Below are 25740 nucleotides of genomic sequence, written 5' to 3'. Positions count from 1 at the left end.
TTCCAAGTATTACAGGAATATTCAATCTGCAAAAACAATGCCAAAATGATTATAAAAGAATATAAATCTTTGTTTCCATTCATGATTATTTCCAAATTTCTGGGTTATGGTATTTAGTCTTTGGGTGCCTGTTACCAAACTGCTCTCCAGAAAGATTGTACAGATTGCTACTTTTATCAATGAATGTGAGTGTCTATCATGGATCCGTGGCTGAGGTTAAATAGTATGTATTCCTTTCTTAATAGTTTTCACTATAAGACAGCTGTTTTGTCAGTGTTAACTCATTAAATTACTTGATAAGAACCAGCTTTGTAAGAATGTGTAAGGAATGAGATCAATGGTAGAAATAGCCTCTCTATTTTATTTACCCTAGTCTGTGTACTCCTAATCCTTACCAGGAGTCCTAACTGGTCTTCCCACTAAATTATATGTGTCATAGCCAAATTAAAATTACTCTTCCAAAGTACAGCTCTAATCATGGCACTTAAGGGGTTTTCCTTTACTTACTTTTCAAATGAAGTTTATACTGTCTACCCTGGATGTTTAAAAGGCATTTCATGGACTAGTCCCAACCTTTATAATTTCATCTTTCATTACTCCTTGTCTCCAACCACATTGAAGGACTTGTTCCCTAAACATGCCTGTTCTTTGCCTTTGTTTGTGTTTTTCTCTCCACCTTGAATGCCCTTTCTTCCCATTTCATTTTGCCCAAGTAGTCCTTATCAAAGGCCCGGTTCTCCTGAGGTGTTCACTAAACCTCCTTGGGGAGGTTGTTCGGTGTTCCTCACTCCCATCTTTGGGTTTTCATTTTGTACTTTTTTTTTTCCTAAGGGAGGCATAGGGGGTCTCATTTTGTGTATTCTGTTACAATTATTTATACATACATATCTTGGCTCTTTTTCCAGCCTCCAATTTTTTTTTGAAGGCTGAAAACAGTGGTGGCTTCATCACTAGGTCTTCTGATTGACTCAGTGCAGCTTCTCAATGAAGGGAAAGCCTGAGAACTCCATTGTTCAGCCAGGTTTACTTCTGGCCTTAAATCCACATAAATTTTTGGAAAATTTAAAAATGTGTTTTCAAGTGGGAGAAATTAGAAAAATGATTCCCTACATTTTCCCTTCTTAAAGGAACAATTAAGTAACTTAAGGAACTTCTGTAAATTCAAGATGTTTAGAGTATTTCTGCTCCTATTAATCATTTATTCCAACTTTCTTACTTTACTGATAAGGAAACCAAGAACATGAGAGTTTAGCTATTGGTCAGGACCATGCCACAGGTCCATGGTGTCGTGAAGCCCTTGTTTTTATTTTGTTAATTTATACTTCCACTTGAGTAACCAAAGATTGAAAAGTATAAAAGCAAAAATGGCCCATGCTTTGATATTTTATGTGTGCATAGTCTAGTTGTGGCATATTATTGAGTGTCATGTACTTCTTTCATATTGTCCTCACTGCAGTAAAAAAGGCAGGTAGTTGTCTGTCACACTAATCATGGAAGAAGATAGGTATGTAGTGATTTAGTACACGTATTGTTAAAAGGTTAAACCTAGTGGGAATTTCCTGGGCCAGGAGAATAATTTCTTTTAGTCCTTTAAGGATGGGATCCCATGCTTGGATGTAGGCAGAATATCTGGGCAGTGAATAGAATTCTTAAATTTGTTCTCTGGGTGTCCCCTAAGTTCCCTTTTTATTTACAGCTATCTCAATATCTGCAAGGGATTATTTCCAGCCCTCTACCCTGTATCCCCCCACACCATGGATACCAAGATCCACACATGCCCACGTCCCTTATATAAAACGGTGCAGTATTTTCATATAACCTACGCACATCTTGCTGCATGCTTGAAATCATCTCTGAGTTACTTTTTACAATATAGATAGTTTGTTACATTGTTTAGGGAATAATGACAAAAACGTCAGTACTTGTTTAGTACAGATGCAGCCATCATAGGCCTAACTACATTTTTCCATCCACAGTTAGTTGAATCTGCAGATGTGGAACCCGCAGATGCAGAGAGAGGGCTGACTGTATTCCCTTCGTCCCATCTCTTGCTAAAATTTGGTCTAAAGGATGATGGTCTAATTTAGGCAGTACTTTTCTTTGCATCCTTGGAGCAGTGTTCCAACACCACATTTATATTTATTTCTCTGCTCTATTATGAATAAGGCTGACATACTTGTGTGTGTGTGTGTGTGTGTGTGTGTGTGTGTGTGTGTGTGTGTGTGTGTTTAATCTGCTTCATGGCTTTCAAGTTTTTTTGAGCTGCCACTTAGGCATTTGATGTATTATGGACACTAAAATATTATTGCGTGTGTTGTCTTTCTTCAAATACTATATCACTATCGTATTTATTCTATATAACATTTACTTAAGCTCAAAGCAATTTAAAAATTATCAAATATTAATCATAATATTCAAAGTCCATCATTAAGAATTAGGCATTGGAATAGATTTTGAAATATCTACTCTCTGACTACAGACTTACTAAAATTCTGTTTTTTCACAGAATGTTTGGAATTATAACTTTTTTGTTGTATACTCTTGTTTATTGTCTTTCACCTAAATCTAAAATAGTTTTGAATAGATTATTCTATTCATGATGTGAATACCTTGTTTCATTGTACTGTTCATTGATTCAGTGAACATTTATATTGTGTATACAATAGGTATATAAGGTTATGGAAGAATAAATATAACTGATTGACTTATTAATGAAGTTCCTTCTGTTTTGAACTAGTAATTTGCTTTGAGTTCCCCTCCTCCCCGAACTCCGGTATACTAAGTTCAAGTTTCTAGAGTTATGACACAGTATGGTTTTCCATTTAGTTTTTGTTAGTAGAAAATAGGATTCTGAGCAGTAATTTCCTGTTTCTAAGACTTAGTGCCTGCTGATTTTAAGCTCAGATGCTAACAAGAAGGAAAGTTTAAATTGTGGTAAATTATACATTGAACAAGTTTATTTTCTAATTTTAAGTTTCTGTTTATATAGGTCTTGATCAATTCTAGCAATTTACAATAATAACTGCATGCATATCAAAATTTATCAAAGTCCAGGTGTGGTGGCTCACGCCTGTAATCCCAGCACTTTGGAAGGCTGAGTCGGGTGGATCTCCTGAGCTCAGAAATTCGAGGCCACCCGAGGCAACATGGTGAAACCCCGTGTCCAGTAAAATGCAAAGAATTAGCCGGGCTTGGTGGCATATACGTGTAGTCCCAGCTACTCAGCTGGCTGAGGCATAAGAATCGCTTGATCCCCCGAGACAGAGGTTGCAGTGAGCCTAGATTGTGCCACTGCACTTCAGCTTGGGCTACAGAGTGAGACTCTTGTCTNAAAAAAAAAAAAAAAAAAAAAAGAAATCAGAAATACAGACTTGTCATAGGAAAAGTTTTCATCTTAACATTCTTTACAATTGAAAATTGTTAAAGTGAGTACAGGTAGGGAGAGTCATGTATATCCAACATACTTAAAGAGAAGATATGTATTTAGCTTTACCTTAGAGAAAATGAAATTAAATATAGGATTATTCTATAAAGAGGAAATTATCATGGTTTAGAAAAACTAGGAGTGAGAAATTAGAACTGTTTTCTGCCCTTTTTTGTTTTCTCTTAGTAAAGTTGGAAATAGGGTGTGGGATTGAGGGAAATACTGAAAACCACATGAACTAATGAAGTAAGCTGGTGAATTTAATTAATTTATAAATGAAGCATGTGTGGTGTTGTTGAACTTCACTTTCTCTTAGAGGAATTCATAGTATCCTTAGAAGACAGTAAACAGCCATAGGTAGTTTTTATGTTCCTGTAGCATATTGAACCGTTTTCTACCTGAAATACAGGAAAAAAGACCACTGACTGGGCCTCGTAGCTCATGCCTATAATCCCAGCACTTTGGGAGGCCAAGGTGGGAGGATCACTTGAGCCTGGGAGTTCAACACCAGCCTGGTCAACATCAGGAGGCCCTGACACTACAAAATTAAAAAAAAATTAACTTGGTGTGGTGGTGCACACCTATGATCCCAGCTACTCTGGAGGCTAAGGTGGCAGGATTGCTTGAGCCCAGGAGGTTGAGGCTGCAGTTAGCTATGATGGAGGGAGACCCTGCCTTTAAAAAAAAAAAAAAAAAAAAAAAAAAAAAAAAAAAAAAAAAAAAAAAAAAAAAAAAAAAAAAAAAAGATTTGATTGACTTTATCTGGAACATAAAAACCAATAACTATGCAACTCAGTTTATTTTAGTTCATTTTTAACATAATTTAGTTTACAATTGCAGCTGTGCATAAGGTTTGGGAATAAATAGAGGATGAATCAGGGTTTTGGAATTTTGGTGAGTGTAATTTTTGCCACAAAATTGTGTAGCAGCACAAAATGACTTCTTTAGCTTTATGGTTGAATTTCACAGTGGATCATACATAATGTCCCTTTACAAAAAATGTTTAGTGCTTTAAAAATTTACTTTCCTGGGGGCTCCTCCTAATCTTTTGAAGTGAGAGGCTCTGTTTTGAAGTGCCTGTTGGACTGTCAGTGTTTTTTGGAGCAGTTCTCCACCATCACTCACGTTAACTTTGTAGAGTTTAATGTTAATAGGAAGATTTGCAGTTTTGTACTATTGATTTGGGTGGTTTTATCTGACAAGACACATTTAGGTAATGACTGAGGCTGGATGGTGAATTTAAACAATAAGGGATATATATGAGTTTAGATTAATTGTGAAGATTGCTTAGTGGATGTTTTCTCATTTATGAAAATTTTTTTTCCTATGCAACTTCATAACTGCAGGGACTCCTTTAACAATACTAAACTTGGGTAAGAGAATCTTGTACTCCTCGAAGAATGTTGGTTACTAGAGAGCTAGAAATATATATATTTGTAAATCACAAACCACCTTTTAGTTCTTGTTATGTGGGGAAAGGAATATGTATGTGAAAACACACTCAGTGTTGAAAAGTATTTTAATTGTAAAGGCCATTTGTTCTCAGTAATAATATTTGGGTTCTATCCTGGGTGTGGGATTGGTTTTTTATAAAATGAATAGTAAGCATTAACTTAACATCTTTATGTTTGACATCTATTTGCTGGAGATTTTCTAGAAATGGCATTTATCTTTTCGTTGCTTTGTATGCTCTCTTTTTCAAGTTTATTGCTTATTTAAAACTTTTTTATCATTCTAAAAACCTACGTCTTTTTATCTTTTTTCTTTTATAGTTTTTATGTATATGTAATTACATATATAGTTATTTATAGTATAAATTTATTTTTAAAGTGAGAACAATTTAGATTGCTTCTAGAAAACAATTTGCAATTTAAACAAAACATGGTTTATTCCTATCATTGAATCTCTTAATGAAATTTTTGGTCTCACCTATAACTCTACTTATTAGTGTTAGTAAATTGTGTCTCTTGCCTCAATTATTTAAACTAAGGTTGAAACACTTTGGTATTCTCGAGTAGGATAAAAAGCAACCTTGAGTATTAATAGAGTCTTTTAAATACAAAAGGTATGATAGAGTGAAACCTTCATGGTCAGACTTGAATTTCAGTTTGTAACCCTACACCATTTATTTAACAATAGGTTGACATTACAAACATACACATACGTTTGTGTCATATATGAGATAATGTATACAATGTACTCGGCACAATGTCTTGCTCAGACTGGGAGATTACAAAATTATTGTAGAAAGAGGAAGTATAGAAATTCTCCTGTTTGTTTATGATGCTATTTGTTTGTCAAGTAAAGTGTTATTTTCTTAGGTGTCGTGGTTCAAATTAGCCAAAGCATTGTAATGTTATTGAATACTGAAGTAAGACAGGAAAGATTCAGGCGAAGAGACAGGACTTGAAATTTTTCATGTATCGTTTAAAACATCTATTTAAAGGAAGAGGAGATAGCCAGGAGAGATGCTGGTTAGCCAGGTATTTGGTTGAGTTACTTTTGTAGCAATAGGTACTCATCAGCCTGAGACTTGCTAATTGAAACTTCTTTAGACATACTTTCAGAGAAAGTTGAATTCACCTTTTTTAAAAAATCAGGGCTTAGCTAAGCATTACATTTAATATTTGATTGCTTTACTTGACCTTATCTCTTGAGCTTTAGTATCTTTATTTAGTGTGTTCAGTTCACCAAGCATTGCCGTTCGTGAAATTTCCATTCAGCCTTAAATAATTTCTTAGGTGGGTATTATTTTTCTAATTTTACACACAGGGAAACAGAGATTACATTATCGTCTCAGATCATATTGATACGAACCTGAAGGAAGAAACAGGACTCAAGGCCCTCTTAATCTCTTTGTGAAAAGATCTAAACTCTACACAGATACTTTTTCTGGACCTTTACCTGTCATTTATTTGATAGGTGAATGCTTACTATGTTGAGATAAAAGCTTACTCCTGTGTAGTACTTAATGATCAATTCTGAATTCTAATTACTTTTCCTGGCAATTGGGAAGCATTTGATTAAGGATTGTGATTCCTAATAAATATGTAATTACTTATTATAAACATTGTTTGTGCAAAACAACTAAAATTTTAATACCATTCTAATATATATATATTCATTTCCTATTTAACTGCCATTCTCATTCCTCACCTGGTGTTATTAAAGAGAACTTAATATTTGCTTTTGCTTCAAAAGTAGGTATTTTTCTGCCAGCCATTCCCTGTCCTAGTATTTTTAGGAACAGCCAGTTCAACTCTCCCCCACTCCTCCCCCCAGACAAAAGCCATTAAAATTGAAACCTGACTTCAGGCTGTTCAAAGAAGAACATAAGAATTTGATTTGAGGCAAAATGTAATTGGATGACTTCTGCATGTAAGGCATGCAATGCAGGCTGACACTATTTTTAGCTATGGCAGATGACAGTTTGTGATTACCAAATGTAGGCAACTCTTCTTACTGTGCATTGAGCCAGAAGTTTTTATTTTAAAGACCAGATTTAAGTGTGCTGAGTTATTTTGAATTAGCATTTTAGTTTGAAAAAGATGCTGTTACACAAAACACAATCAATGATTTTTCACATTCTTATATTGGAAACAAAAGTTGGCAAGGACTGCAGGGCAGAAATTACTTTTTTCTAATTACAAGGGTTTATTAAAATTGATGAGCATTATTTCTAGTAATCCATAAGCATTCCCCAAAGTTATAAATGGAGAAGTACTGCTAAATTCATTTCAGATCTTTGAAAGTATATTTAATGAGCATTTTATATGACTACGGTTTAGGGCACAGTATACGGTTACCTTGCATGATTAACACTTTATTTTGCAGAGTAGAAGGAGACTTGAGGAACCAAGAAAAGTTAAACTTTACTTGTATAAGTTTTGTTTTTTCAAAAATAAGGAGACACTAAAGTGATTATAGAGGAATTCAACAACATTTTAACATTTTGGTGATCCTGTAGTTCTTATTGAAAGGTGTCCTTTATTTTAATTTGAAGATTAAATGTTTTTGCCATAAAAATAACCTGGCCGCTATTCAGACAATGCAGCAAGCATTGATGATGTAGGTAATGGGAACATAAAGATGAAAGGCACTTAACAGTTTTCTAAGGTCTTATAAGGGAAGACAAGTCTGCAAAACAGTGTTTGCTTTTTTATAAATTTAACCGAAAGCATTATTTGTTATTTAATAAATATAGACATCTGAAAATAGTGTAATTAAATGTTAAGTCCAAAGCATAGAAACATTTTTTTGACTAAATCAATTAGCATTAGTAACCTGTCATAAGGTATACATTCATTCTAATCAGTCAACAATAATATTGAAAGTTTAGTTGTTTTTGGCTTTCTGCTCAGCTGTGGGAATAAAGTTAGTTAGTAAGACATACATGTTATTTTATGGAGTTTACAACCTAGTAGAGAAATATGTTAAAATGACTACTTTTTTAAAGTTTTAATCTAATTCCAGGACTTTTTCTTTACTCCCTCCCCAAGAAGCCAGCCATACCCTTTAGCAGTCACTCCACTTCCCTTTTCCCCAGCCCCTGACAACCACTTATCTCCTTTCTGTCTCTACAGAATTCATAACTTGCATATATGTTCTAAGCATTTCCCATAAACAGAATCATAAAATATATGACCTTTTGTGACTGGCTTCTTTCAGTTTTCAAGGTTCTTCCAGGTTGTAACATGTATCAGTACAATAGTTTCCCCTTACCCTTGAGAGATAAGGCTCTAAGACCCCTAGTGTATGCCCTAGAAACTACAGATAGGACTGAACGCTGTATATAGTATGTTTATTTCTATCTATGCATAACTATGATAAAGTTCAGTTTGTAAATTATAGTAAGAGATTAACAGCATTAATTAACAATAAATTAGAATCATTGTAACAGTAAGCTATAGTAAAGTTATATGAATGTGATGTCTTTCCCAAAATACCTCATTGTGCTATACGCACCTACTTTTTAACTGGTTGACTGCAGGAAACTCTAACCAGGGAAAGGGAAAATGCAGTTAAGGGAGGACTACTGCGCTTAATTTTGTTTTATGGCCCAATAATATTCTACTATGTGGACATACTTTTTTTTTTTTTTTTTAATCCATTCATCAATTGACAGACATTGGGGTTGTCTGTCTCCTCTTTTTGGCTATCATGAATAATGCTGCTGTGGACATTTGTGTGTTAAGTTTTTGTGTGGACACAGGTTTTCTAGTTCCTTGGGTAAAAATTCCTAGGAATGGAATTGCTAGGTCATAAGGTAATTTTTTGAGGAACGGTCAGATTGTTTTTCACAGTGGCTGAATTTTACATTCCCACCAGCAATGTATGAGGCTTCTAATCTTTATCACTTCTTGTCAACAGTTGTTATTGCTCATCTTTATGATTATAGCCATCCTAGGGGTATGAAGTGGTATCTCACTGTGGTTTTGGTTTGCATTTTTATAATGACTGAATGATCTTGACTATCTTTTCATGTGCTTATTGGCCATTTGTATATCTTCTTTGGAGAAATGGCTGTTCAGATCTCTTATCTATTTTAAATTGGGTTGTCTTTTTACTGTTGAGTTGTAAAAATTTTTAAATATATTCTGAGTAAAAGTCTCTTATCAGATAATTGATTTGCAAGTGTTTTCTCTCATTCTGTATGTTATCTTTCCTTTTAATGAAATCGAATTTATCTTTTTTTGTTGTTGTTTGTCCTTTTTGGTGTTACATGTAAGAAACCATTGCCTAATCCAAAGTCATGAAAATTTACACTTATTTTTTTCTTAAAGAGTTTTCTGGCTGGGTGCCCTGACTCAGCCCAGCACTTTGGAAGGCTGAGGCAGGAAGCTTGTTTGAGCCCAGGAAGCTGAGGTTGCCTGTTTTTGCACCATTATGCTCCAGCATGGGCAACAGAGTGGGACCCTGTCTCAACAGCAATAACAACAACAACAAAAAGATAGGAAAGAAAGAAAAAAGAGTTTTCTAGTTTAAGCTCCTTTGACTCTTTGAGCCAGTATGAGTTAACTTTTATATGTGATATGAAGTAGAATAGTCCAACGTCATTTTTTTTGCTGTTGGACATCCAGTTGTCCCAGCACCATTTGTTTAAAACACTGATTTTTTTCTCATTGAGTTGCCTTGGTACCCTTGTTAAAATCAGTTGACCATAAATGTAATGGTTTATTTCTGGGTTATCAGTTGTAGTCCACTAATCTACCTGTTTGTCCTTGTGTAACTGCTCTACTGTCTTGATTATTGTACCTTTTTAGGAAGTTTTGATATAGGAAGGTTCAAGTCCTCTAACCTTTGTTGTACTTTTTCAAGTTTGTCTTAATTTTTTGGATCCCTTATATTTCCATGTGAATTTTGCAATTAGCCTGTCAATTTTTGCTAAAAGACAGCTAGGATTTTGATAGTGTTTATATTTCAGATCAATTTGAGGAGTGTTACTGTCTTAACAATGTCTTTCAATTTATGAACAGGAGATGTCTTTCCAATTAAGTTGTCTTTAATTTCTTTCGACAGTGTATTATCATTTATAGTTTATATGTCTTAATTCTTCTCACTTTATTCCTTAGTATTTTGTTTTTTCCTATGCTATTATAAATGGAATTATTTAATTCCTTTTCAGATTTGTTTATTGCTGGTGTATAGAAATGCAATTCATTTTTGTATGTTGATACTGTGTCCAGCAGCCATGCTGGACTCTCATTCATTATTTCTAGTAGCTTTTTTGTGGATTCCTTAGAATTTAAAAAATATATACAGTAGGCCCTCAGATATAATTGTTGGGTTGAGTGTTGTTTTGTTATAATGTGGATAAGGGAAAAAAAAAAAAACAATTCCTGGCTGAGGCCACTGTCTGTATGGAATTTGCATGTTCTCTCCCTATGTCTGCATGGGGTTTTCTCTGGGTATTCTGTAGTTTCTTCCCACATTCCAAAGATATACACATTAGGTTCATTGGTGTGTCTCAGTTGTCTCAGTATGAGTGAATGTAAAGGTGTGTGTATAAGTGTGCCCTGCAATGGAATGGTGTCCTGTCTAGAGTTGGTTCCTGCCTTGCTCCCTGAGCTGTCAGGATAGGCTCTGGCCACCCATGACCAAGAACTGGAATAAGCAGGTTGAAAAATGAATGAATGAATGAATACAGATTATTTTAAAATTAAAATTCATAAAGTATGCAATAATCATGTAAATGCACAACAATAAATGATGCAGTATGAAGGCACTTAGTGATCCTGCCATATTTGTTGTTTTTGAAATGTGTGGTTGTGGTGGAAGGTGCTTCTACCATGGTATTTGCTTTGCAAACATTTGTTCCTTGATTTAATCCACTACCACTACAACCGCCATCACTCACTGATTCACCAAAAAATGGGTTTTAAAACATCTTTCTTAAATGGATGGATAGCTTACATTATTTCAGGCTTTAATAGTAAAGTGTATAAAGTGCTTTGAGTCTTTATTTAGAAACTTTTTTTTTTGTTTTTTGAGATAGGGTCTTGCTCTGTCACCCAGGCTGGAGTACAGTGGCGTGATCTCGGCTCATGCAACCTCTGCCTCCTGAGTTCAGGTGATTCTCCTGCCTCAGCCTCCCAAGCAGCTGGGATTACAGGCACCTGCCACCATGCCCGACTAATTTTTGTATTTTTAGTAGAGACAGGGTTTCACCATGTTGGCCAGGCTGGTCTCAAACTCCTGACTTCAGGTGATCCTCCACCTGCTTCAACCTCCCAAAGTGCTGGGATTACAGGTGTGAGCCACAGCACCCGGCCTTTATTTAGAATATGATGATGATTTTGTGACCAAAAATGTGCCATTGAAACTCTTTATATTAGTAATAAGTTTATATTAATAATAAGGCTTGTTTATATTAATTAGCCTATGGTAAAATTGGTTTTCTTACATGTCATCTCACTTAAAGTTGCAGTTTTCAAGAACCTATCCTTGACATTAAGTGAGGATTTACTGTATAAGATCAAGTTACCTGCAAATAGAGAGTTTAATCTCTTCTTTTCCAATATGGATGGCTTATATGTCTTTTTCTTGGCCATTTGCACTGCATAGCACCCCCAGGACAGTGTTGAACCAGAAGTGGCAAGAATGGATGTACTCGTCATGTTCCTGGTCTTAGGGGGACAGATTTTTACCATTTAATATGATGTTAGCTGTGGGTTTTTATAGATACTCTTTATCAGGTTGAGAATGTTCGTTTTTTTTCCTAGGGTGTTAAATGTTTTGTCTTGAAAATTTGTTAGATTTTGTGAGATGCTTTTTCTGCATCTATTGGTATGATCATGTGGTTTTTGTCCCTAGCCTATTAATATGGTGTATTATGTTGATTGATTTTCATATGTTGAACCAATCTTGTATTTCTGGGATAAAGGCCACTTGGCCATAATGTACAATCTTTTTTATATGTTGCTGGATCCAGTTTGCTAGTATTTTGTTGTGGATTATTGCATCTATATTCATAAGGGATATTTATCCGTAGTTTATCTTTCTTGTGATGTCTTTGATTTTGGTTTCAGGATTAAACAAACATCTAAACTAATGAATCTAAATTAACAATTGTTGACCATCAGAAGCAACAGTATTTGAATATATTTCTCAGAAGGGATTTTAATAAAATTCTATGCCTCCTATTTAGAATCAATTATCCTGGATAAACAATCTTTCATAATTTTTTTTATTAAAACCAATTTGAAGAATCTGTAAGGGACTAGAAATTTTGTTGGCAAATGTCAGTTAAGTCACCCACACTGTTTGCTAGCAACTAATACATTTTCATTCTTGCAGCTTCACTTAAAATCTCTTCAGCTCCCTTACAGAAAAAGATTGAAATTCTTCTGCACTTTGCACAGTGGTGTTGGTGGCAGTGTAGATTGCCTCTCAGATGTTCCTATTCTGGGATATATTCATTTTGTCTTGCATGTGACTATCAGTGCCTAGTTGTCTCATTTCTCTTGGCTGTTCTTTCCTTTTTGTTCTCCTCCAGTGCTCTAAAGGTCCCATGGCTCCACCAGAGCATTCCTAGTGCTTGTTTCCGCATGTCTGTCGTGAAACCTGCTTTGAGCTAGTCTCATGTACCTGTTTACATATTTTCATTTAGTATGTGTGAGTTTACATATGTAATTTTCAGAGCTTTTCCATTTATTGAAAAGACCTTGTTCTTAGGAACAAGAGGAAAGGAAGTGGTAAGTTAGGATTTACTGTACTTTTGTATAGTTAATTTTATTTAATTTAAGGTTGTGATCATTGAGTGCTGCTGGGCCTTATACATGACTATACTAGTATCATCAACTTTGGGGAAATTGACTTGATTCAACCTAGAACAACAGAATCATCAACTTATTTATATACTGCTAGAATTTTAACTGTCAGCTGGATCCAAATATTTATTAGGCTAACAGGGTGTTCTTTTTCCAATAGGAAAGCCTACTGGGAAAAAATAACGCTCATAAGATTCTTTAGTATGTAGTACCAAATAGAAACAGAATGGGGTGAATTTTTTTTCTGATTATAGTCATGGTTCATGCTTGCCATTAGAGTGGGACCATTTCAGATGGCACAGAAAAGAATAAAGAAGCAAGTAAAGTTCATTGATAATCCCATTACACAGAGAAAAACACTGGTTAGTAGATATCTTTTCAGACTTCATAGTTATATGTTTAATTTCTTAAGTGAGAATATACCGTGAGTCTTTTTGTAACATTCCGTTTTCATTTATCATTATGGACATGTTTTTATGATAATGTAGATCTGTATCACTTTCTTTAATGGCTACATAACATTTCTCTTGCATAAATGTACCCTAATTTTATTTAATCAGATTCACATGGTTTTTAAAAGACATTTTCAACAAATTAATTAATTACAGTTTTCGGCTGTGGGAAAGTACCTATCAAATATATTGGAGTAAAGCCCTTTTCTCTGTTTTTGGGTCTAAGAGTAGGTGAAATAGTCATATTAAATTTGTCTCTATTCAATAAAGGACGTATCTTGTTAATTTCACTTAGAGAGATTTTCTTCTTGGCCTTTATGATTCATCTCACATATAATAATTATCTGCCTACACTTTGCCCATTTGTTATGCATGCACCTGGATAACATTTTGAAGAACTTTAATCAGCTCCAGCTTTCAATTTGGCATTATACAATGGAGAATATGAGGTTTATCTGTAGGAAGCCTAGGTTCAGATCCATGTTCTGCCACTTACTAATGATGTGATCTGGGTCCAGTTATGTAGGAACTGGGTAGCACTTGTCTGAAAGCCTACTTTTCATTAGGCTTGCTTGTTTGTTTGTTTAAGAGATGAGGGGTCTGTGTATTTCCCAGTCTGGTCTCAAACTCCTGGCCTCCCACCTTGGGCTTCCAAAGTGCTAGGATTATAGGCATAAGCCACTTTGTCTGGCCTCATTAGATTTTAATAATTGAAAGCGATAATGTTGCATAGGCTACTGCAGTGTTTGGCATAATGTACATGCACAGGAAATAAAGGAGGTGTGGAGATCTAGCAGGCTTAAAAAGTTTTTTTTTTCAAACTTTAAAAAAGCTTCTCTCATACAGTTGCCATAATGATAGTTTATAATTGCTTAAAAAATTGTAGGAATATGAATTTATTATTTTCCTAAAGTTTTAATAATGTCTGATACTTAAAATATTTCTAGGAAGGTTCAATTCAGAAGACTGGTATGACTAAAAATATTTAAGCTTCCATCTCCCTCAAAAAATCTAGATTTAAAAAGGAAGCATATTTTTAAATTATATTGAGCACAAATAATGCCAGCAGTAAAACCTTATTGGTTTGGATCCACTGACTGGGAATTTGAATGCAGTACCAACGTATGTATCTTTGTACTGACTGTGGATCATGGTAATTTCTGAGGGGAAAAGAGCGATTGGAAGATTAATGCCCTTTATTGACAAAAAAGGCCAGAGAGGTTGGAGTCATATCCAAAGTCACACAATTGCTGAGCTGGTACATGCTAGGATGTGGGTCTCTTGAATCCCATTTCTGATATTTCCTTCTACCATATTCATTTTGGTAGAAATTATAGTCTAATTATAAATAATTCATATCTAGTTACTACACCTGTTTAGACAGTAACTCTTTTATAGTAGGAAGTTTGATTAGACATTAATTTGTTGTACAAAACCTCTCAAATCTAAAGTCATTGATTTCATGTCCAGGTTTTACTGAGTAGTTTTTAATGATGGTAAGGAATAGTGAGTACATCTGCATTTACTTTATTTATTTTGAAGGTTAATTAATGTTTTTGAGCACTTTGAGAACCAGACACTTCAGGCTATTAGCTTTTTTTTACCCTGTATTAGTAAAAACTTAGATAAGCTTTAAAATCCTTTCCCATGCAGTTTATCAAGTAACATGTTTACAATAGAACAGTATAGTTTATTAACCTAAAGTTAATAATAAGTTTGAGATGTTCTTCTTTATTTACCATTTAAATATTGAGTAAGGTGATTGTGATGCTAATAATAACAACAAATAGCCTTGACATTTATTAAGCATTTATTATATGCTGTGTACTCTATTAAGTGCTTTGTGTTATCTTACTAATGAAAAATCTAGTGAACCACATCTCAATGATATCATTCCTATTTTTATATTGACAAATCATAGCTGTATATATTTATGGGGTACAATATGGTTTGACATATATATAAGGTGATGTGATTAAATCAAGCTAATTAAAATATCCCTTGTTACCTATTATTTTTGTGCTGAGACATGAAATTTACTCTCAGTTATTTTGAAATACGTAGTACACTATTACCGGCTCTTGTCACCCTGGGGTGCAGTAAATCTCAAAACTTTTTTCTCCTTTATATCTAGAAACTTTATGCCCTTCGTTCATTCCTATTTTAATATATGTTTTATAGGTGAAGAAACTGAAGTATAAAGGACTTCAGTGACTTACCTGAGGTCACATAGCTCATAAGTTGTGGAACCATTTTTTTAGTTTAGGTGATCCAACTATAGAACCTAAGTTTTTTATTTGTGTGTATTAAACCACTGTTGTAGGGCGCAAAGGGAGCCTCACGGGAAAGAGTGATCTTACCAAGGGCTGTCTTTATCATCACTCCCCCTGTGCTCTCACTGCACCCTCATAATAAGAAGATGGCATTAATTATTAGAACCACTGCTAGCAGAAAAAATACTTACAATTAGGCCTGTACCTTTAGGTTTTCTAGATTCCACTCATTCTCCAAAACCCAGCTCAATTTCCATTTACAGTATTTCATAGTCTGTTAACATTTCTTCCAGTTTTTCCCTTTTCTGAGTTCTCATAACAGTACAATATTTATTTTATACCTTCATTGACTTGCTTTTGCATGTCTTATCTTTCCTAGAATTGTTATGTTGGAGAGGGCCTTCAAGAATCAGAATGAGTTTTCTCATTCTGCTAGGTTGAGTTACTTGAACAGTATCACCTCATTAAGTGTTTGCTGATTGCCAGAAATCTATTAGCATTGCTTTAATGCCTTATTCAATATGGCATTATGAATAATTTCATTTCAAGCTCTTGTCAGTCCTCGGTTCTGCCAGTACAATAGTAGAAACCAGTGGGATAGAACTAAGCTCATTTAGATGTTTTAGGCAGGGGCTGTAACAAACAAGTTAGGGAAGATTTGAATAAATAGTTGAAATCAGAGTTTGAAAACAAATCTGTGAATCATATAGAATGTTAAATTAATAGCATTCAAGCCAGACCATTCACGTGACTGAAATAAGTGTCTGAATCCCTACTATGTACTGGACACAGTGATGGGCATTTAAAATATCCTAAACAGTACTCATGATATACTAACAGCAATTAAGGACTTTGTACTAATATTCAGTTGTGCAGTTCACATACATAGTTTTCCCCACGGAACTACCCTTTTAAAAGCAAAGGAAAGTTACATACACCTTAGGGGACTGGGAGACCAAAACCAAAGCAGCCCTAAAAATGTGATTTTTCTTTGATGTCATCTCTTCTTACGAAGAGTATATCCATATTTATTTACAATAGATGCTTTTTTCTCCCAGTTGTTCACAGTTCAGAGAGAGATGAATTACATCAGCCTATGAATTTAAGAGCACTTTGGCACATTTCAGGGTTCTCCTTGGTTTGAGCATAACCCCATTTTGAGACATCAGGCTATGCTTACTTGATCCCCTCAGTGGCCCTATGACCATGTCCAAGAGCAGACATGCTAAGTTGGGCTTTGTCTGACTCCTTACTATTAATAAATGTTATGTAACAGTGTAACACATTTTCTTTTTTCTTTAACCCCTAAATTTTGATGCATTATATTTATCAGCTCTTAGAAGAAAATTGCTTTTCAGGTAATCTAAAGGCTGTTTCTTTTGTCTTTTGCTTTGTAGGAAAGTGTTTTTTTAAATGATAGCCAGATTAAGTTACAGTTTCATTTTGTCAAAGAGAGATCTTAAGAGCAGGGTTGTTACTAGTAGAAAAAAATGAAATAAAAAGAAAAAAAGCAAAGTTGTAAAGCTCATTCATATGTGTAGTTTTTCTGTCTCAGTCTTTTTTATTTTCTGGTATCACTGAAGTATCTCGTTTTAGTGTGTTAATATTTTTTCTGTTATTAGAATATATTTATTGAATTATTTGTGTATTATGCATTGTATGAGATGTAAAACCCCAAGGTGATTTTTTTTTTTTTTTGAGACGGAGTCCCACTCTGTCGCCCAGGCTGGAGTGCATTGGTGCAGTCTCGGCTCACTGCAACCTCTGCCTCCCAGGTTCAAGTGATTCTCCTCCCTCAGCCTCCCTAGTAGCTGGGATTACAGGAATGCACCACCATGCCCCACTAATTTTTGTATTTTTAAAAGGGACAGGGTTGTGCCATGTTGGCCAGGCTGGTCTAGAACACCTGACCTCAGGTAATCCACCTGCCTCGGCCTCCCACAGTGCTGGCATAACAGGCGTGAGCCACCGCATCCAGACCCCAAGATGATTTTAAGTAACTCCTTGTTACTGACAGGCTTTGGAGACATTTAATCATTGTGTATAGCTAGAATGATTTGGTTACACAGAAATAAATTTGAATGAAAAACATTGCATGCTCAAAAATAGAGGTCTAGAGGTGTTACACCAATATACAACTAAGAGTAGGTTTAAAATGTGGTTTATAAAGGTATCGTTTCTTTAGTTTTTAGGTTTGGTTTTACTTTATGTAGTAGCCCTTTAATTTTTTTAGATGGAGCAAATCCAAATGGATAAAATAATCTTCTAATTTCAGATTTCTTTTTCAATTTTTAGTTGTTGACCTCCTCTACTGGAGAGACATTAAGAAGACTGGAGTGGTGTTTGGTGCCAGCCTGTTTCTACTGCTTTCATTGACAGTATTCAGCATTGTGAGTGTAACAGCCTACATTGCCTTGGCCCTGCTCTCTGTGACCATCAGCTTTAGGATATACAAGGGTGTGATCCAAGCTATCCAGAAATCAGATGAAGGCCACCCATTCAGGTGAGATGTCTGGAAAACAAGACATGCATTGGCAATAGTGTTAACAGGATTAGTATTAAGACTTCATCTACTGTCTGTAGAGTTACAAGCATGCATTTTTTTTCCTTAAAGTTAATTGCACATATTTGCTTAAGCTATACCAAAAGCATCTGCTTTTGAGATTTTCTAAATGTAATTTCAAAGGCTTATGATGGAAGAGGCCATTTACGTACCATTAAACTAACTCTGCTACTTGTTAGAAATATTTATTAGAGTTAGGCATTGATTATCTTCCTTTAATGAATGTTGTATCTTTTTAACATGGATAGGTTTGGTGAGGGTTATATATTCTTTATTGCTTACTTTTTATGCTATCTGATAACATGATTTCTGATATTTTATATCTTTCTAGTAGGATGCCATAGTTTTCTGTTAGCTTTTCTTCATGTATTTTCTTTATCTAGTTTCTTCTCATTTCATAAAGCCATTACTTTTTAGTTATTTTTTGGAGAGCTTTATTTCAGCGTCTCCTTGTCTCTCAGCTATCATTTTCTACCCTTATTTTCAAAAGTATACTATAGCATTATATATTTAGTTGCTATTGAGACACGCCTCAGTTTGAGTCTTCTGACCTCACCTCATACTCTGCATGTTTTCCCCCCTCTTCTTTTAATTGGCATATAATTCATATTCCATAAAAGTCATTGGGTTTTAGTATATTCACGGAATTGTACAACCATCACTATATTTATCACATGAAAAGAAACTTCCTACTTACTAACAGTTCAACTCCCGACCCAACTCCTGACAACCACTAATTCGCCACATTTTTAAATGAACTTTTTTCCTCAAACTTGTTAATTTCCATCTATAACAACACTACCGTGCTAGTTTTCAGGCTCCTGTTTTGATGTTATCTTTTTGTTTTCATCTCATTTAAAGAAAGTCAGTAAATTTTGTTAAGAAAATGACTAAATTTTGTTTTTCCGCTGGTTCCTCAGTCTACCAGGAGCCTGTAAAGCATAGCCATGGCCAAATTCAGTCTGCTGCCTGCTTTTGTAAAGTTTTGTTGGAACACAGCCATGCTCATTCATTTAGGTGGCTTCGTACTACAGTAGCAGAATTCAGTAGTTGTAACAGAGACCATATGGGCATGAAAGCCTAAAATGCTTACAATCTGGCCCTTTACAGGAAAAGTTTGCTGACCCCTAATTCGACTCCATTTGTTACCAGATTGACTTCTAGTTCTTAGAGATGATGTCAGATTGATTTTTTCTAGAAGTACTACTTGTTTTCTTAAAAATAATAATAATACTAATAAGCAGGGGCCCACTATAGACTGTCCAGATGTCTTGGTGATGTTTCTCATTTTTCTAGAGTTTTGTGCCCGTGTTCATGCTCCTTCCTTAGCTCCCCAGATGCCTCAGTCATACTTTTTATTTGGTTCTAAGTTTGATTCAAGACCCAGCTCTTGGAAGGATTTCCTAGCCCTGACCCCAAATGATCTGAGAATTCAGTTCCTAGTGCATTAACTGTGCCTTTGAAATGTTAATTGTTTTGCATAAGGACATATTTTTTCTGCAAATAGATTGCAAGCATTTAAAAACTATTTCTGTAACCCTTTTATGTACATATCTTAATGATAAATTTAATTTTATGATAATTCTGTGAGATAGGTGGTATCACTCCATTTTATGGGATGGTGGGGAAAAACTTGGAATTCCATAACTTGAAATTGTAGCTTCAAAATGGCAGAGCCAGCCAGACGTGTTGGCTCATGCCTATAATACTAGTGCTTTGGGATCCTGAGCCAGGAGGATTGCTTGAGGCCAGCCTGGGCAACATAGTGAGATCCCATCTCTACAAAAAAATTAAAAATTAGCCAGATGTGGTGTTGCATGCCAGTAGTCCCAGCTACTCAGGCAGCTGAGCTTAGAAAATGCTGGAACCCAGGAGTTCAAGATTGCAGTAAGCTGTGATCATGCCACTGCACTCCAGCCTAGGCAATAGAACGAGAATCTTTCTCAAGAAGATAAAAAAAGGCTGAGCCATATTATTATCAAGCCACAAATCATAAAGAAGTATGATTTTTAATTAGTTATGCTGAAATATGTAAAAATGTTGTCAAGCCAAAACTTCTGAATTTTCTACAGTTCAAATTTTAGCATCATTTCATTTTTGAGATTTTTGGAAAATATTAGTGATTTATTTCCTTCTTAGAAACACTTTATTCATTTTTTAAACTTTCTTTAAAGAGATGGGTCTCACTGTGTTCTCCAGGCTAGTCTCGAACTGCTGGGCTCAAGCAGTCCTCCGTGCTTCGTATCCCAAGTAGCTGGGACTATATAGGTTTGCACCACCATGCCTGGCTAGAAACACTGTATTCTTAAAGTCCTTTTATAGTCATTATAAAGTAAATTCAGCCAGCATACCAGTTTAAGCTTGTTGGACAGTTTTTCCTAGTTCCCCTAGTCACACTAGTAAAGGTGATATTATATGGTTTGTGTCAAATACCTGTGGTTACTGAAAGAGTGATGAATAGTGCTGGCATTGTATTAATACGACATAAATATCAGTTGAATTAATGTAAATATCCACAGGGTGTCATTGATGGGGAGTGCTGTCTTTGTGCCTTCTGGTGAGGCATCCTGTCTTTAGCAAGAACCAGCAGCAGTGGTACAAAGAAGCAGAATACCAACCAGGGTTATATTAGCCGCTTTCCTATATTTCTCAAATCTGGATAAACAAATTATTGCTGGTTTAAGTATCAGTGTGAATCTGAGTATTTTTAACTTGATAATAACTCATTTTTTTTTGTTAATAATTGTCCGAAAGTGTGTTAGACCATGTGTTAGTAATGATACACTCCTGGTCCATAACAGTTTATCCCCTAGAAAGAAAAATAACAAGTCTATATGTGTCTGTGTTTCAAAGCTGGATCTGGTAAGTATTATAAGACTAACACAAAAGCAAGCATTGTTAGAATTATGCAGGAGTGAGAGATCATGGTTTTATGAAAGAGAGTGTCAGATGAGGCTCCATGTATGGGTGGGATTTGAGATGGGGCTAACTAGCTAAATAAAGTATTACCAGAGGTAAGAGAGAGAGCATTGCGGAATGGGAAACAGTATGATTAATAAGGGCATTAAGGTTAAAAAATAGTGAATGACTCATTTCTGGCTGCAACATAAAGAGTAATGGGAAGTAAGGTTGAAAAGATTTAGGAGGCTGTCTCTGGTTGAAAAGTTGGAATCATAGAATCATAGAATGTTTGAGCCTGAAGGAATTGAGGAAAGTCTGTTTCTCAAATTCACAGAGTTGGAACCCTCACCCAGAGAAGTTAAATGCCTTTTGCAGTGTTGTACAGCTAGGTAGTGGCAGGTCTTCTAACTCCTGCCTGAGTTCAGCCTAGATAGCACTATCTAGGATAGCTCACATAAGGTTAATCTGGCACTGGCTGACAATGGATTTGGATGCTGGCAGATGAGAGATTGGTTTGGAGAGTGATAGAATATTCCAGCTCGTAAATAATTAGCACTTAAAACAGAGTGATGGCACTGTGACTAAAAACAAGGAAACACATTTGGGGCATTTTGCACAGGTAAAACTATGGGACAAAGAGTTGTCTAAGATGATGTTATTTCCAGTGTAAGAAACTGGCGTCCTCAGACATGGGAGGTGATGAGGACCACTTCCAACAGATACTAGGGAACACTCAGCACTTCTGAGTTGTTTTTACTCTGCCAAGATAAAATGGCCTCTTTGAAACAATAACTAATGAAACTGTTTGTTACATTCCTATGGAGTTGGTTTTTTCCCCAGTACTGTATTTTTATTTACTTACTTATTTTACCAATACAGTATTTTTAAATTTAACAATTTCAGCCATCTCAGTATGGACTAAAGCATCTAGATGACATAACGCTTATGTTTTACTAGGATTGCCACTGTGCTTTTGGCAGCCACTTTACAGTCTGGTACTTAACATATTGAGCAATTTCCCCTGGAGGTTAGTCTGAGAGAGTTAAGGATTTGGAAAGGAAAAAGATCTTTGTTAGGAAAACCGGCTGAGACAATATAATGTCAACTTGAAGAAAAAAACCCATAATCATAACTACTATTCATTGAGTGCATCCTTGTGCCCAGTTGCATTAGGCACTTTTCTCATTGAATCCTTGTGATAATCTCCACTTTATAAATGAGGACACTAAGTTTAGAGGGAGGAATAAATAACTTTGCAGAATTACCTAGCCAGGTAAGTGTCAGAGCTTCAGATTCAAGCTCAGATCAGTCTGGCTTCAAAGTGCATGCTTTTGCTATGCTAGTCAGCAGGCAGTGCATATCAAGGAAATACCCCTTACTGCTGAGTTTTTATATTACCCCTAATTTGGAAACAGTTGGCTTTTATAGTAGAATATTTTCTAATTTCTTACAGATATATAATTTCGGATTGACTTTTAGGAGAAAAACACTCCAATTAGTGACAGTTATGGTGTGTTTTGTTTTCTAGGGCATATCTGGAATCTGAAGTTGCTATATCAGAGGAGTTGGTTCAGAAATACAGTAATTCTGCTCTTGGTCATGTGAACTGCACGATAAAGGAACTTAGGCGCCTCTTCTTAGTTGATGATTTAGTTGATTCTCTGAAGGTAAGTTTATTTTGCTTTGCATTTTTGATATACCCAGAATTTAGTATCAAAAGAGTTGGGTGTAAAAACGTATTTTTCTATATTCAAGTAAGTGATAAATACTAATTAAATCACATTTCTATGAACTTGTGTTTTAAAATTCAGAATCCAATCAAGGATGGAGAAGAAGTGCTATTCCTTTTTTTTTTTGTCATACTTAATACTGAGAGTCCTGTATTTCTTTCTAAAGGAGAATCAGTTATAAATCATAGTTTTGGAAATCATAAAGATTAAAAGGAAGAGAAAATTCAAGGGAATTTTGACTATAAAGATCATCTAATGCATTTAATACCAGATGTGATTTATTCATCCTGAGTTTGTTTTACAGTCTAGCACTTAGTTTCTTAGCTTATATGTGATTCATACATATGTGAAAGCCATTTTATGTCTTGGACTCTTTCTTACAGTATTTATTCTAGCAAAGATTTAATATTCTGAAACACCTCAACTAATCTTTAATTGGTAATGACTGGAAGTTTTTCTTTAGTTTTTGCGTCTTGCTACATAAGCAGCCGTTAAGAGTCTCACCGTGCAAATAAACTCTCCCAAAGTTCTGACTGACAAAATAGGCACTAAATCACAGTTGTGTAATTTAAGCCTCTGTAGTGGCTTTTCTTTTTCATAGAAGTTGTCATTTGTGTTTTATATGCTCTTGCCTGTGACCCTAGAGAAAACAGGCAGACTTGTTTCCAATCTAAGCCTGGGCAGAAATGTAGTATGGTGGTAATTCTCATAATTTTCCATTTTCAAGAGAAATGTTCTAGTTTATATTTATCACACATGCCAAGATATAGTAGCAATAAGGTGACTGGGCCTTTAGACTCAGAAAAACAATTTCTGAACTGGTCAGAATAGGTTTAAATGCTTAAATTGTTTGTTTGTTTGTTTTTTAAACAGTTTAGCTTTTAAAACCCGGTAAATGATACATGATTTTCAGCTGTTTGCGTCTCTGGTTACAGGGGTGAGCCACTGCGCCTACCACATCTCTTATTTTATTTATGACTTGGAACTTAAGTTACTTCATAATAACATGAAGGGTAAATAATGTAGTTTCCTTTTATTACTTACCTCTATCGCACAGAGTGGTTGCATTTAGTGGCTAAATCTGTAGTGATGTTTTAAAATGATCTGATGTCAGTTTGTAAATAAAAAGATCATGCTTACATTGTTTGGCATGTTTGATTAATTGGTTTCAAAAGAGATCAAGTAAAAATATTTTGGAGCAAATGAAATAGAACCTTGTACATACAGCGTAGAGGAAACCAGTTCTTATTCATGTAGTATTACCTTCTATACATGGCTGATTTCTGGGGTAGAACATGTGTGAAAAGTGATTAAGAGGGAGGTACTGATGCAGTTTAAGATGGATGGTTTGTGGGTAGGAATTGATTGACAAGAAACACTGTCTATAGATAGTAATTCAGAGCTTCAAACAGCAAAGGACCATTTCTGAATTTAGCAGTCAAAGATTGGTGGGGGGAGAGAGGTGATTTCAAACAAAAGCCTGGTGAGCTTGATAGAGGAGAGGTGGTTGTTGTTTTTATAGATTCAATTAAAATGGTAACAGAGATACACCAAAAGTCATCCTCCATGTTTGCACAATATAGTAGTGAAGGCAGCTGTCTACAATTTAACATTTTTCTTGAGAGAAATGTCTTTAATAAATATATATTTTTAAATTGATCTGGGAATTATTATGCTCTAGTTTTCTGAGTTTGAGTATAAAGTTTCCACTTGTCTTTAATTGAAAGAAAACTTATTTTTTCTTGCAGAGAAAATTTTCATCCATACACAGTCCAATGTGTAGACACTTACGTAGGTGTAGAAATATTTGTCAGGAGAGAGAAATGTTAGAAGAGGACTGATGAGATCTTAAGAAACATTTTAAATCTCTGTTTTGCACAGGTACTTGAAAATAGAATATGAGGACTTTTTTTGAATAAGTTCTGAGAAATAACTTATTTGACTTAAGTTCCAAGTCATAATTTCTTTGTTAAGTCTTTTAATTTCTTTTGAAAACTACAGTTTTTTATAAAAGCAGTTGTGTTATTCATGAGGAAGCTAGCATAAATGAACTTGAAATAAATGAAATTGAATTTGATAAATCTTGTGTTGAGTGATTGCTAATTTCAAAGTAACAGAAAGTGACACATAACGAGATAGATTTCCTTTCTGAAACACTTGTTTCTTAGTATTGAAAAAAAAAAAAAGGACTTTCATTAAAATTACAGTTTCTCCTTAAGGATTAGCAATACTTTTAAAAATAAAAGAGAAAAAAAATTTACTTGATTGGTTTCCCTGAGTAGTGTTTTTGGCAAGCCCAGAGCTCAAGGAAAGTGTTTGGTGACTTCCAGATTGCAATTTGTTTAGGACTGCAAATAAGTAACAGTTGCTTCATCATGTTAGCACTTAAAGTGAACCTAGCATTTAGATCTCAAAATCTATAGGCACATGAATAAGGCAGGGAGGGAGTCTGTCCTTTTCTTCCCATGAAAGGTGATGGGCATGAAGCCCTTGGTAATTCAGGTGCACACTCTGATAATGTACGTGAAAGGTCTTCCTTTATAAACCTTGTGATTTTGCCACACAAGAATTTAGCTAAACCCTTTTCTAATGTCATTGTATACAAATAGTATAGATTCCATCTGTTTTTTCCATTGAATATAAGCATACTACAGAAATACCGAATACTTCCTTAAAATATCTTTTACTGAAAAAAGAAGCTAAGCAAAAAAAAAAAAAAAAATCAGTTTGCCTCTCTATAAAAAATGCTTGATAGGATTACCTTTCTAGTGAGACTTCTATGTATGGCCACACTTATCCCCCCGGCCCACCAGTTTTTGTTTATATAGAGAGCATTTTAAAAAGAAAAAGATTTTAATCCCAGCACTTTGGGAAGCCAAGGTGGAAGGATTGCGTGAGACCAGGAGTTTGAGACCAGTCTGGGCAACATTGAGACACTCTGTCTCTACAAATAAACACTAAAAAAATCAGCCAGCCATGGTGGCCCATGCCTGTAGTCCTAGCTACTTGGAAGGCTGAGGCAGGAGGATCTCTTGAGCCCAGGAGATGGAGGATTTAGTGAGCCATGATCACACTACTGCACTCCAGCCAGGGTGACAGAGTGAGATCTTTCTCTTTAAAAAAAAAAA

General features: G+C 35.1%; 1 protein-coding gene and 1 long non-coding RNA gene across 6 annotated transcripts in view; one reads left to right on the top strand and one right to left on the bottom strand.

The window, feature by feature from the left end:
• LOC108313823 overlaps nucleotides 1–10947 on the bottom strand; it is a 29396-nt gene extending 18449 nt beyond the window's left edge. The window contains exon 1 of the long non-coding RNA XR_001829243.1: nucleotides 10896–10947. This is a non-coding gene — a long non-coding RNA (uncharacterized LOC108313823). The remainder of the gene's footprint in view (nucleotides 1–10895) is intronic.
• RTN4 (reticulon 4) overlaps nucleotides 1–25740 on the top strand; it is an 81018-nt gene that overhangs the window by 47989 nt on the left and 7289 nt on the right. For all 5 annotated transcript variants that reach the window (XM_017542372.2, XM_017542370.2, XM_017542369.2 and 2 more), the window contains 2 exons: nucleotides 17714–17921; nucleotides 22411–22549. In XM_017542372.2, the coding sequence (XP_017397861.1) occupies nucleotides 17714–17921; nucleotides 22411–22549 (347 nt within the window). The remainder of the gene's footprint in view (nucleotides 1–17713; nucleotides 17922–22410; nucleotides 22550–25740) is intronic.

This window comes from Cebus imitator, unplaced genomic scaffold, assembly GCF_001604975.1.
Source record: "Cebus imitator isolate Cc_AM_T3 unplaced genomic scaffold, Cebus_imitator-1.0 Scaffold143, whole genome shotgun sequence".
Classification (NCBI taxonomy): domain Eukaryota; kingdom Metazoa; phylum Chordata; class Mammalia; order Primates; family Cebidae; genus Cebus; species Cebus imitator.
This window is presented reverse-complemented; position numbering and strand designations above follow the sequence as displayed.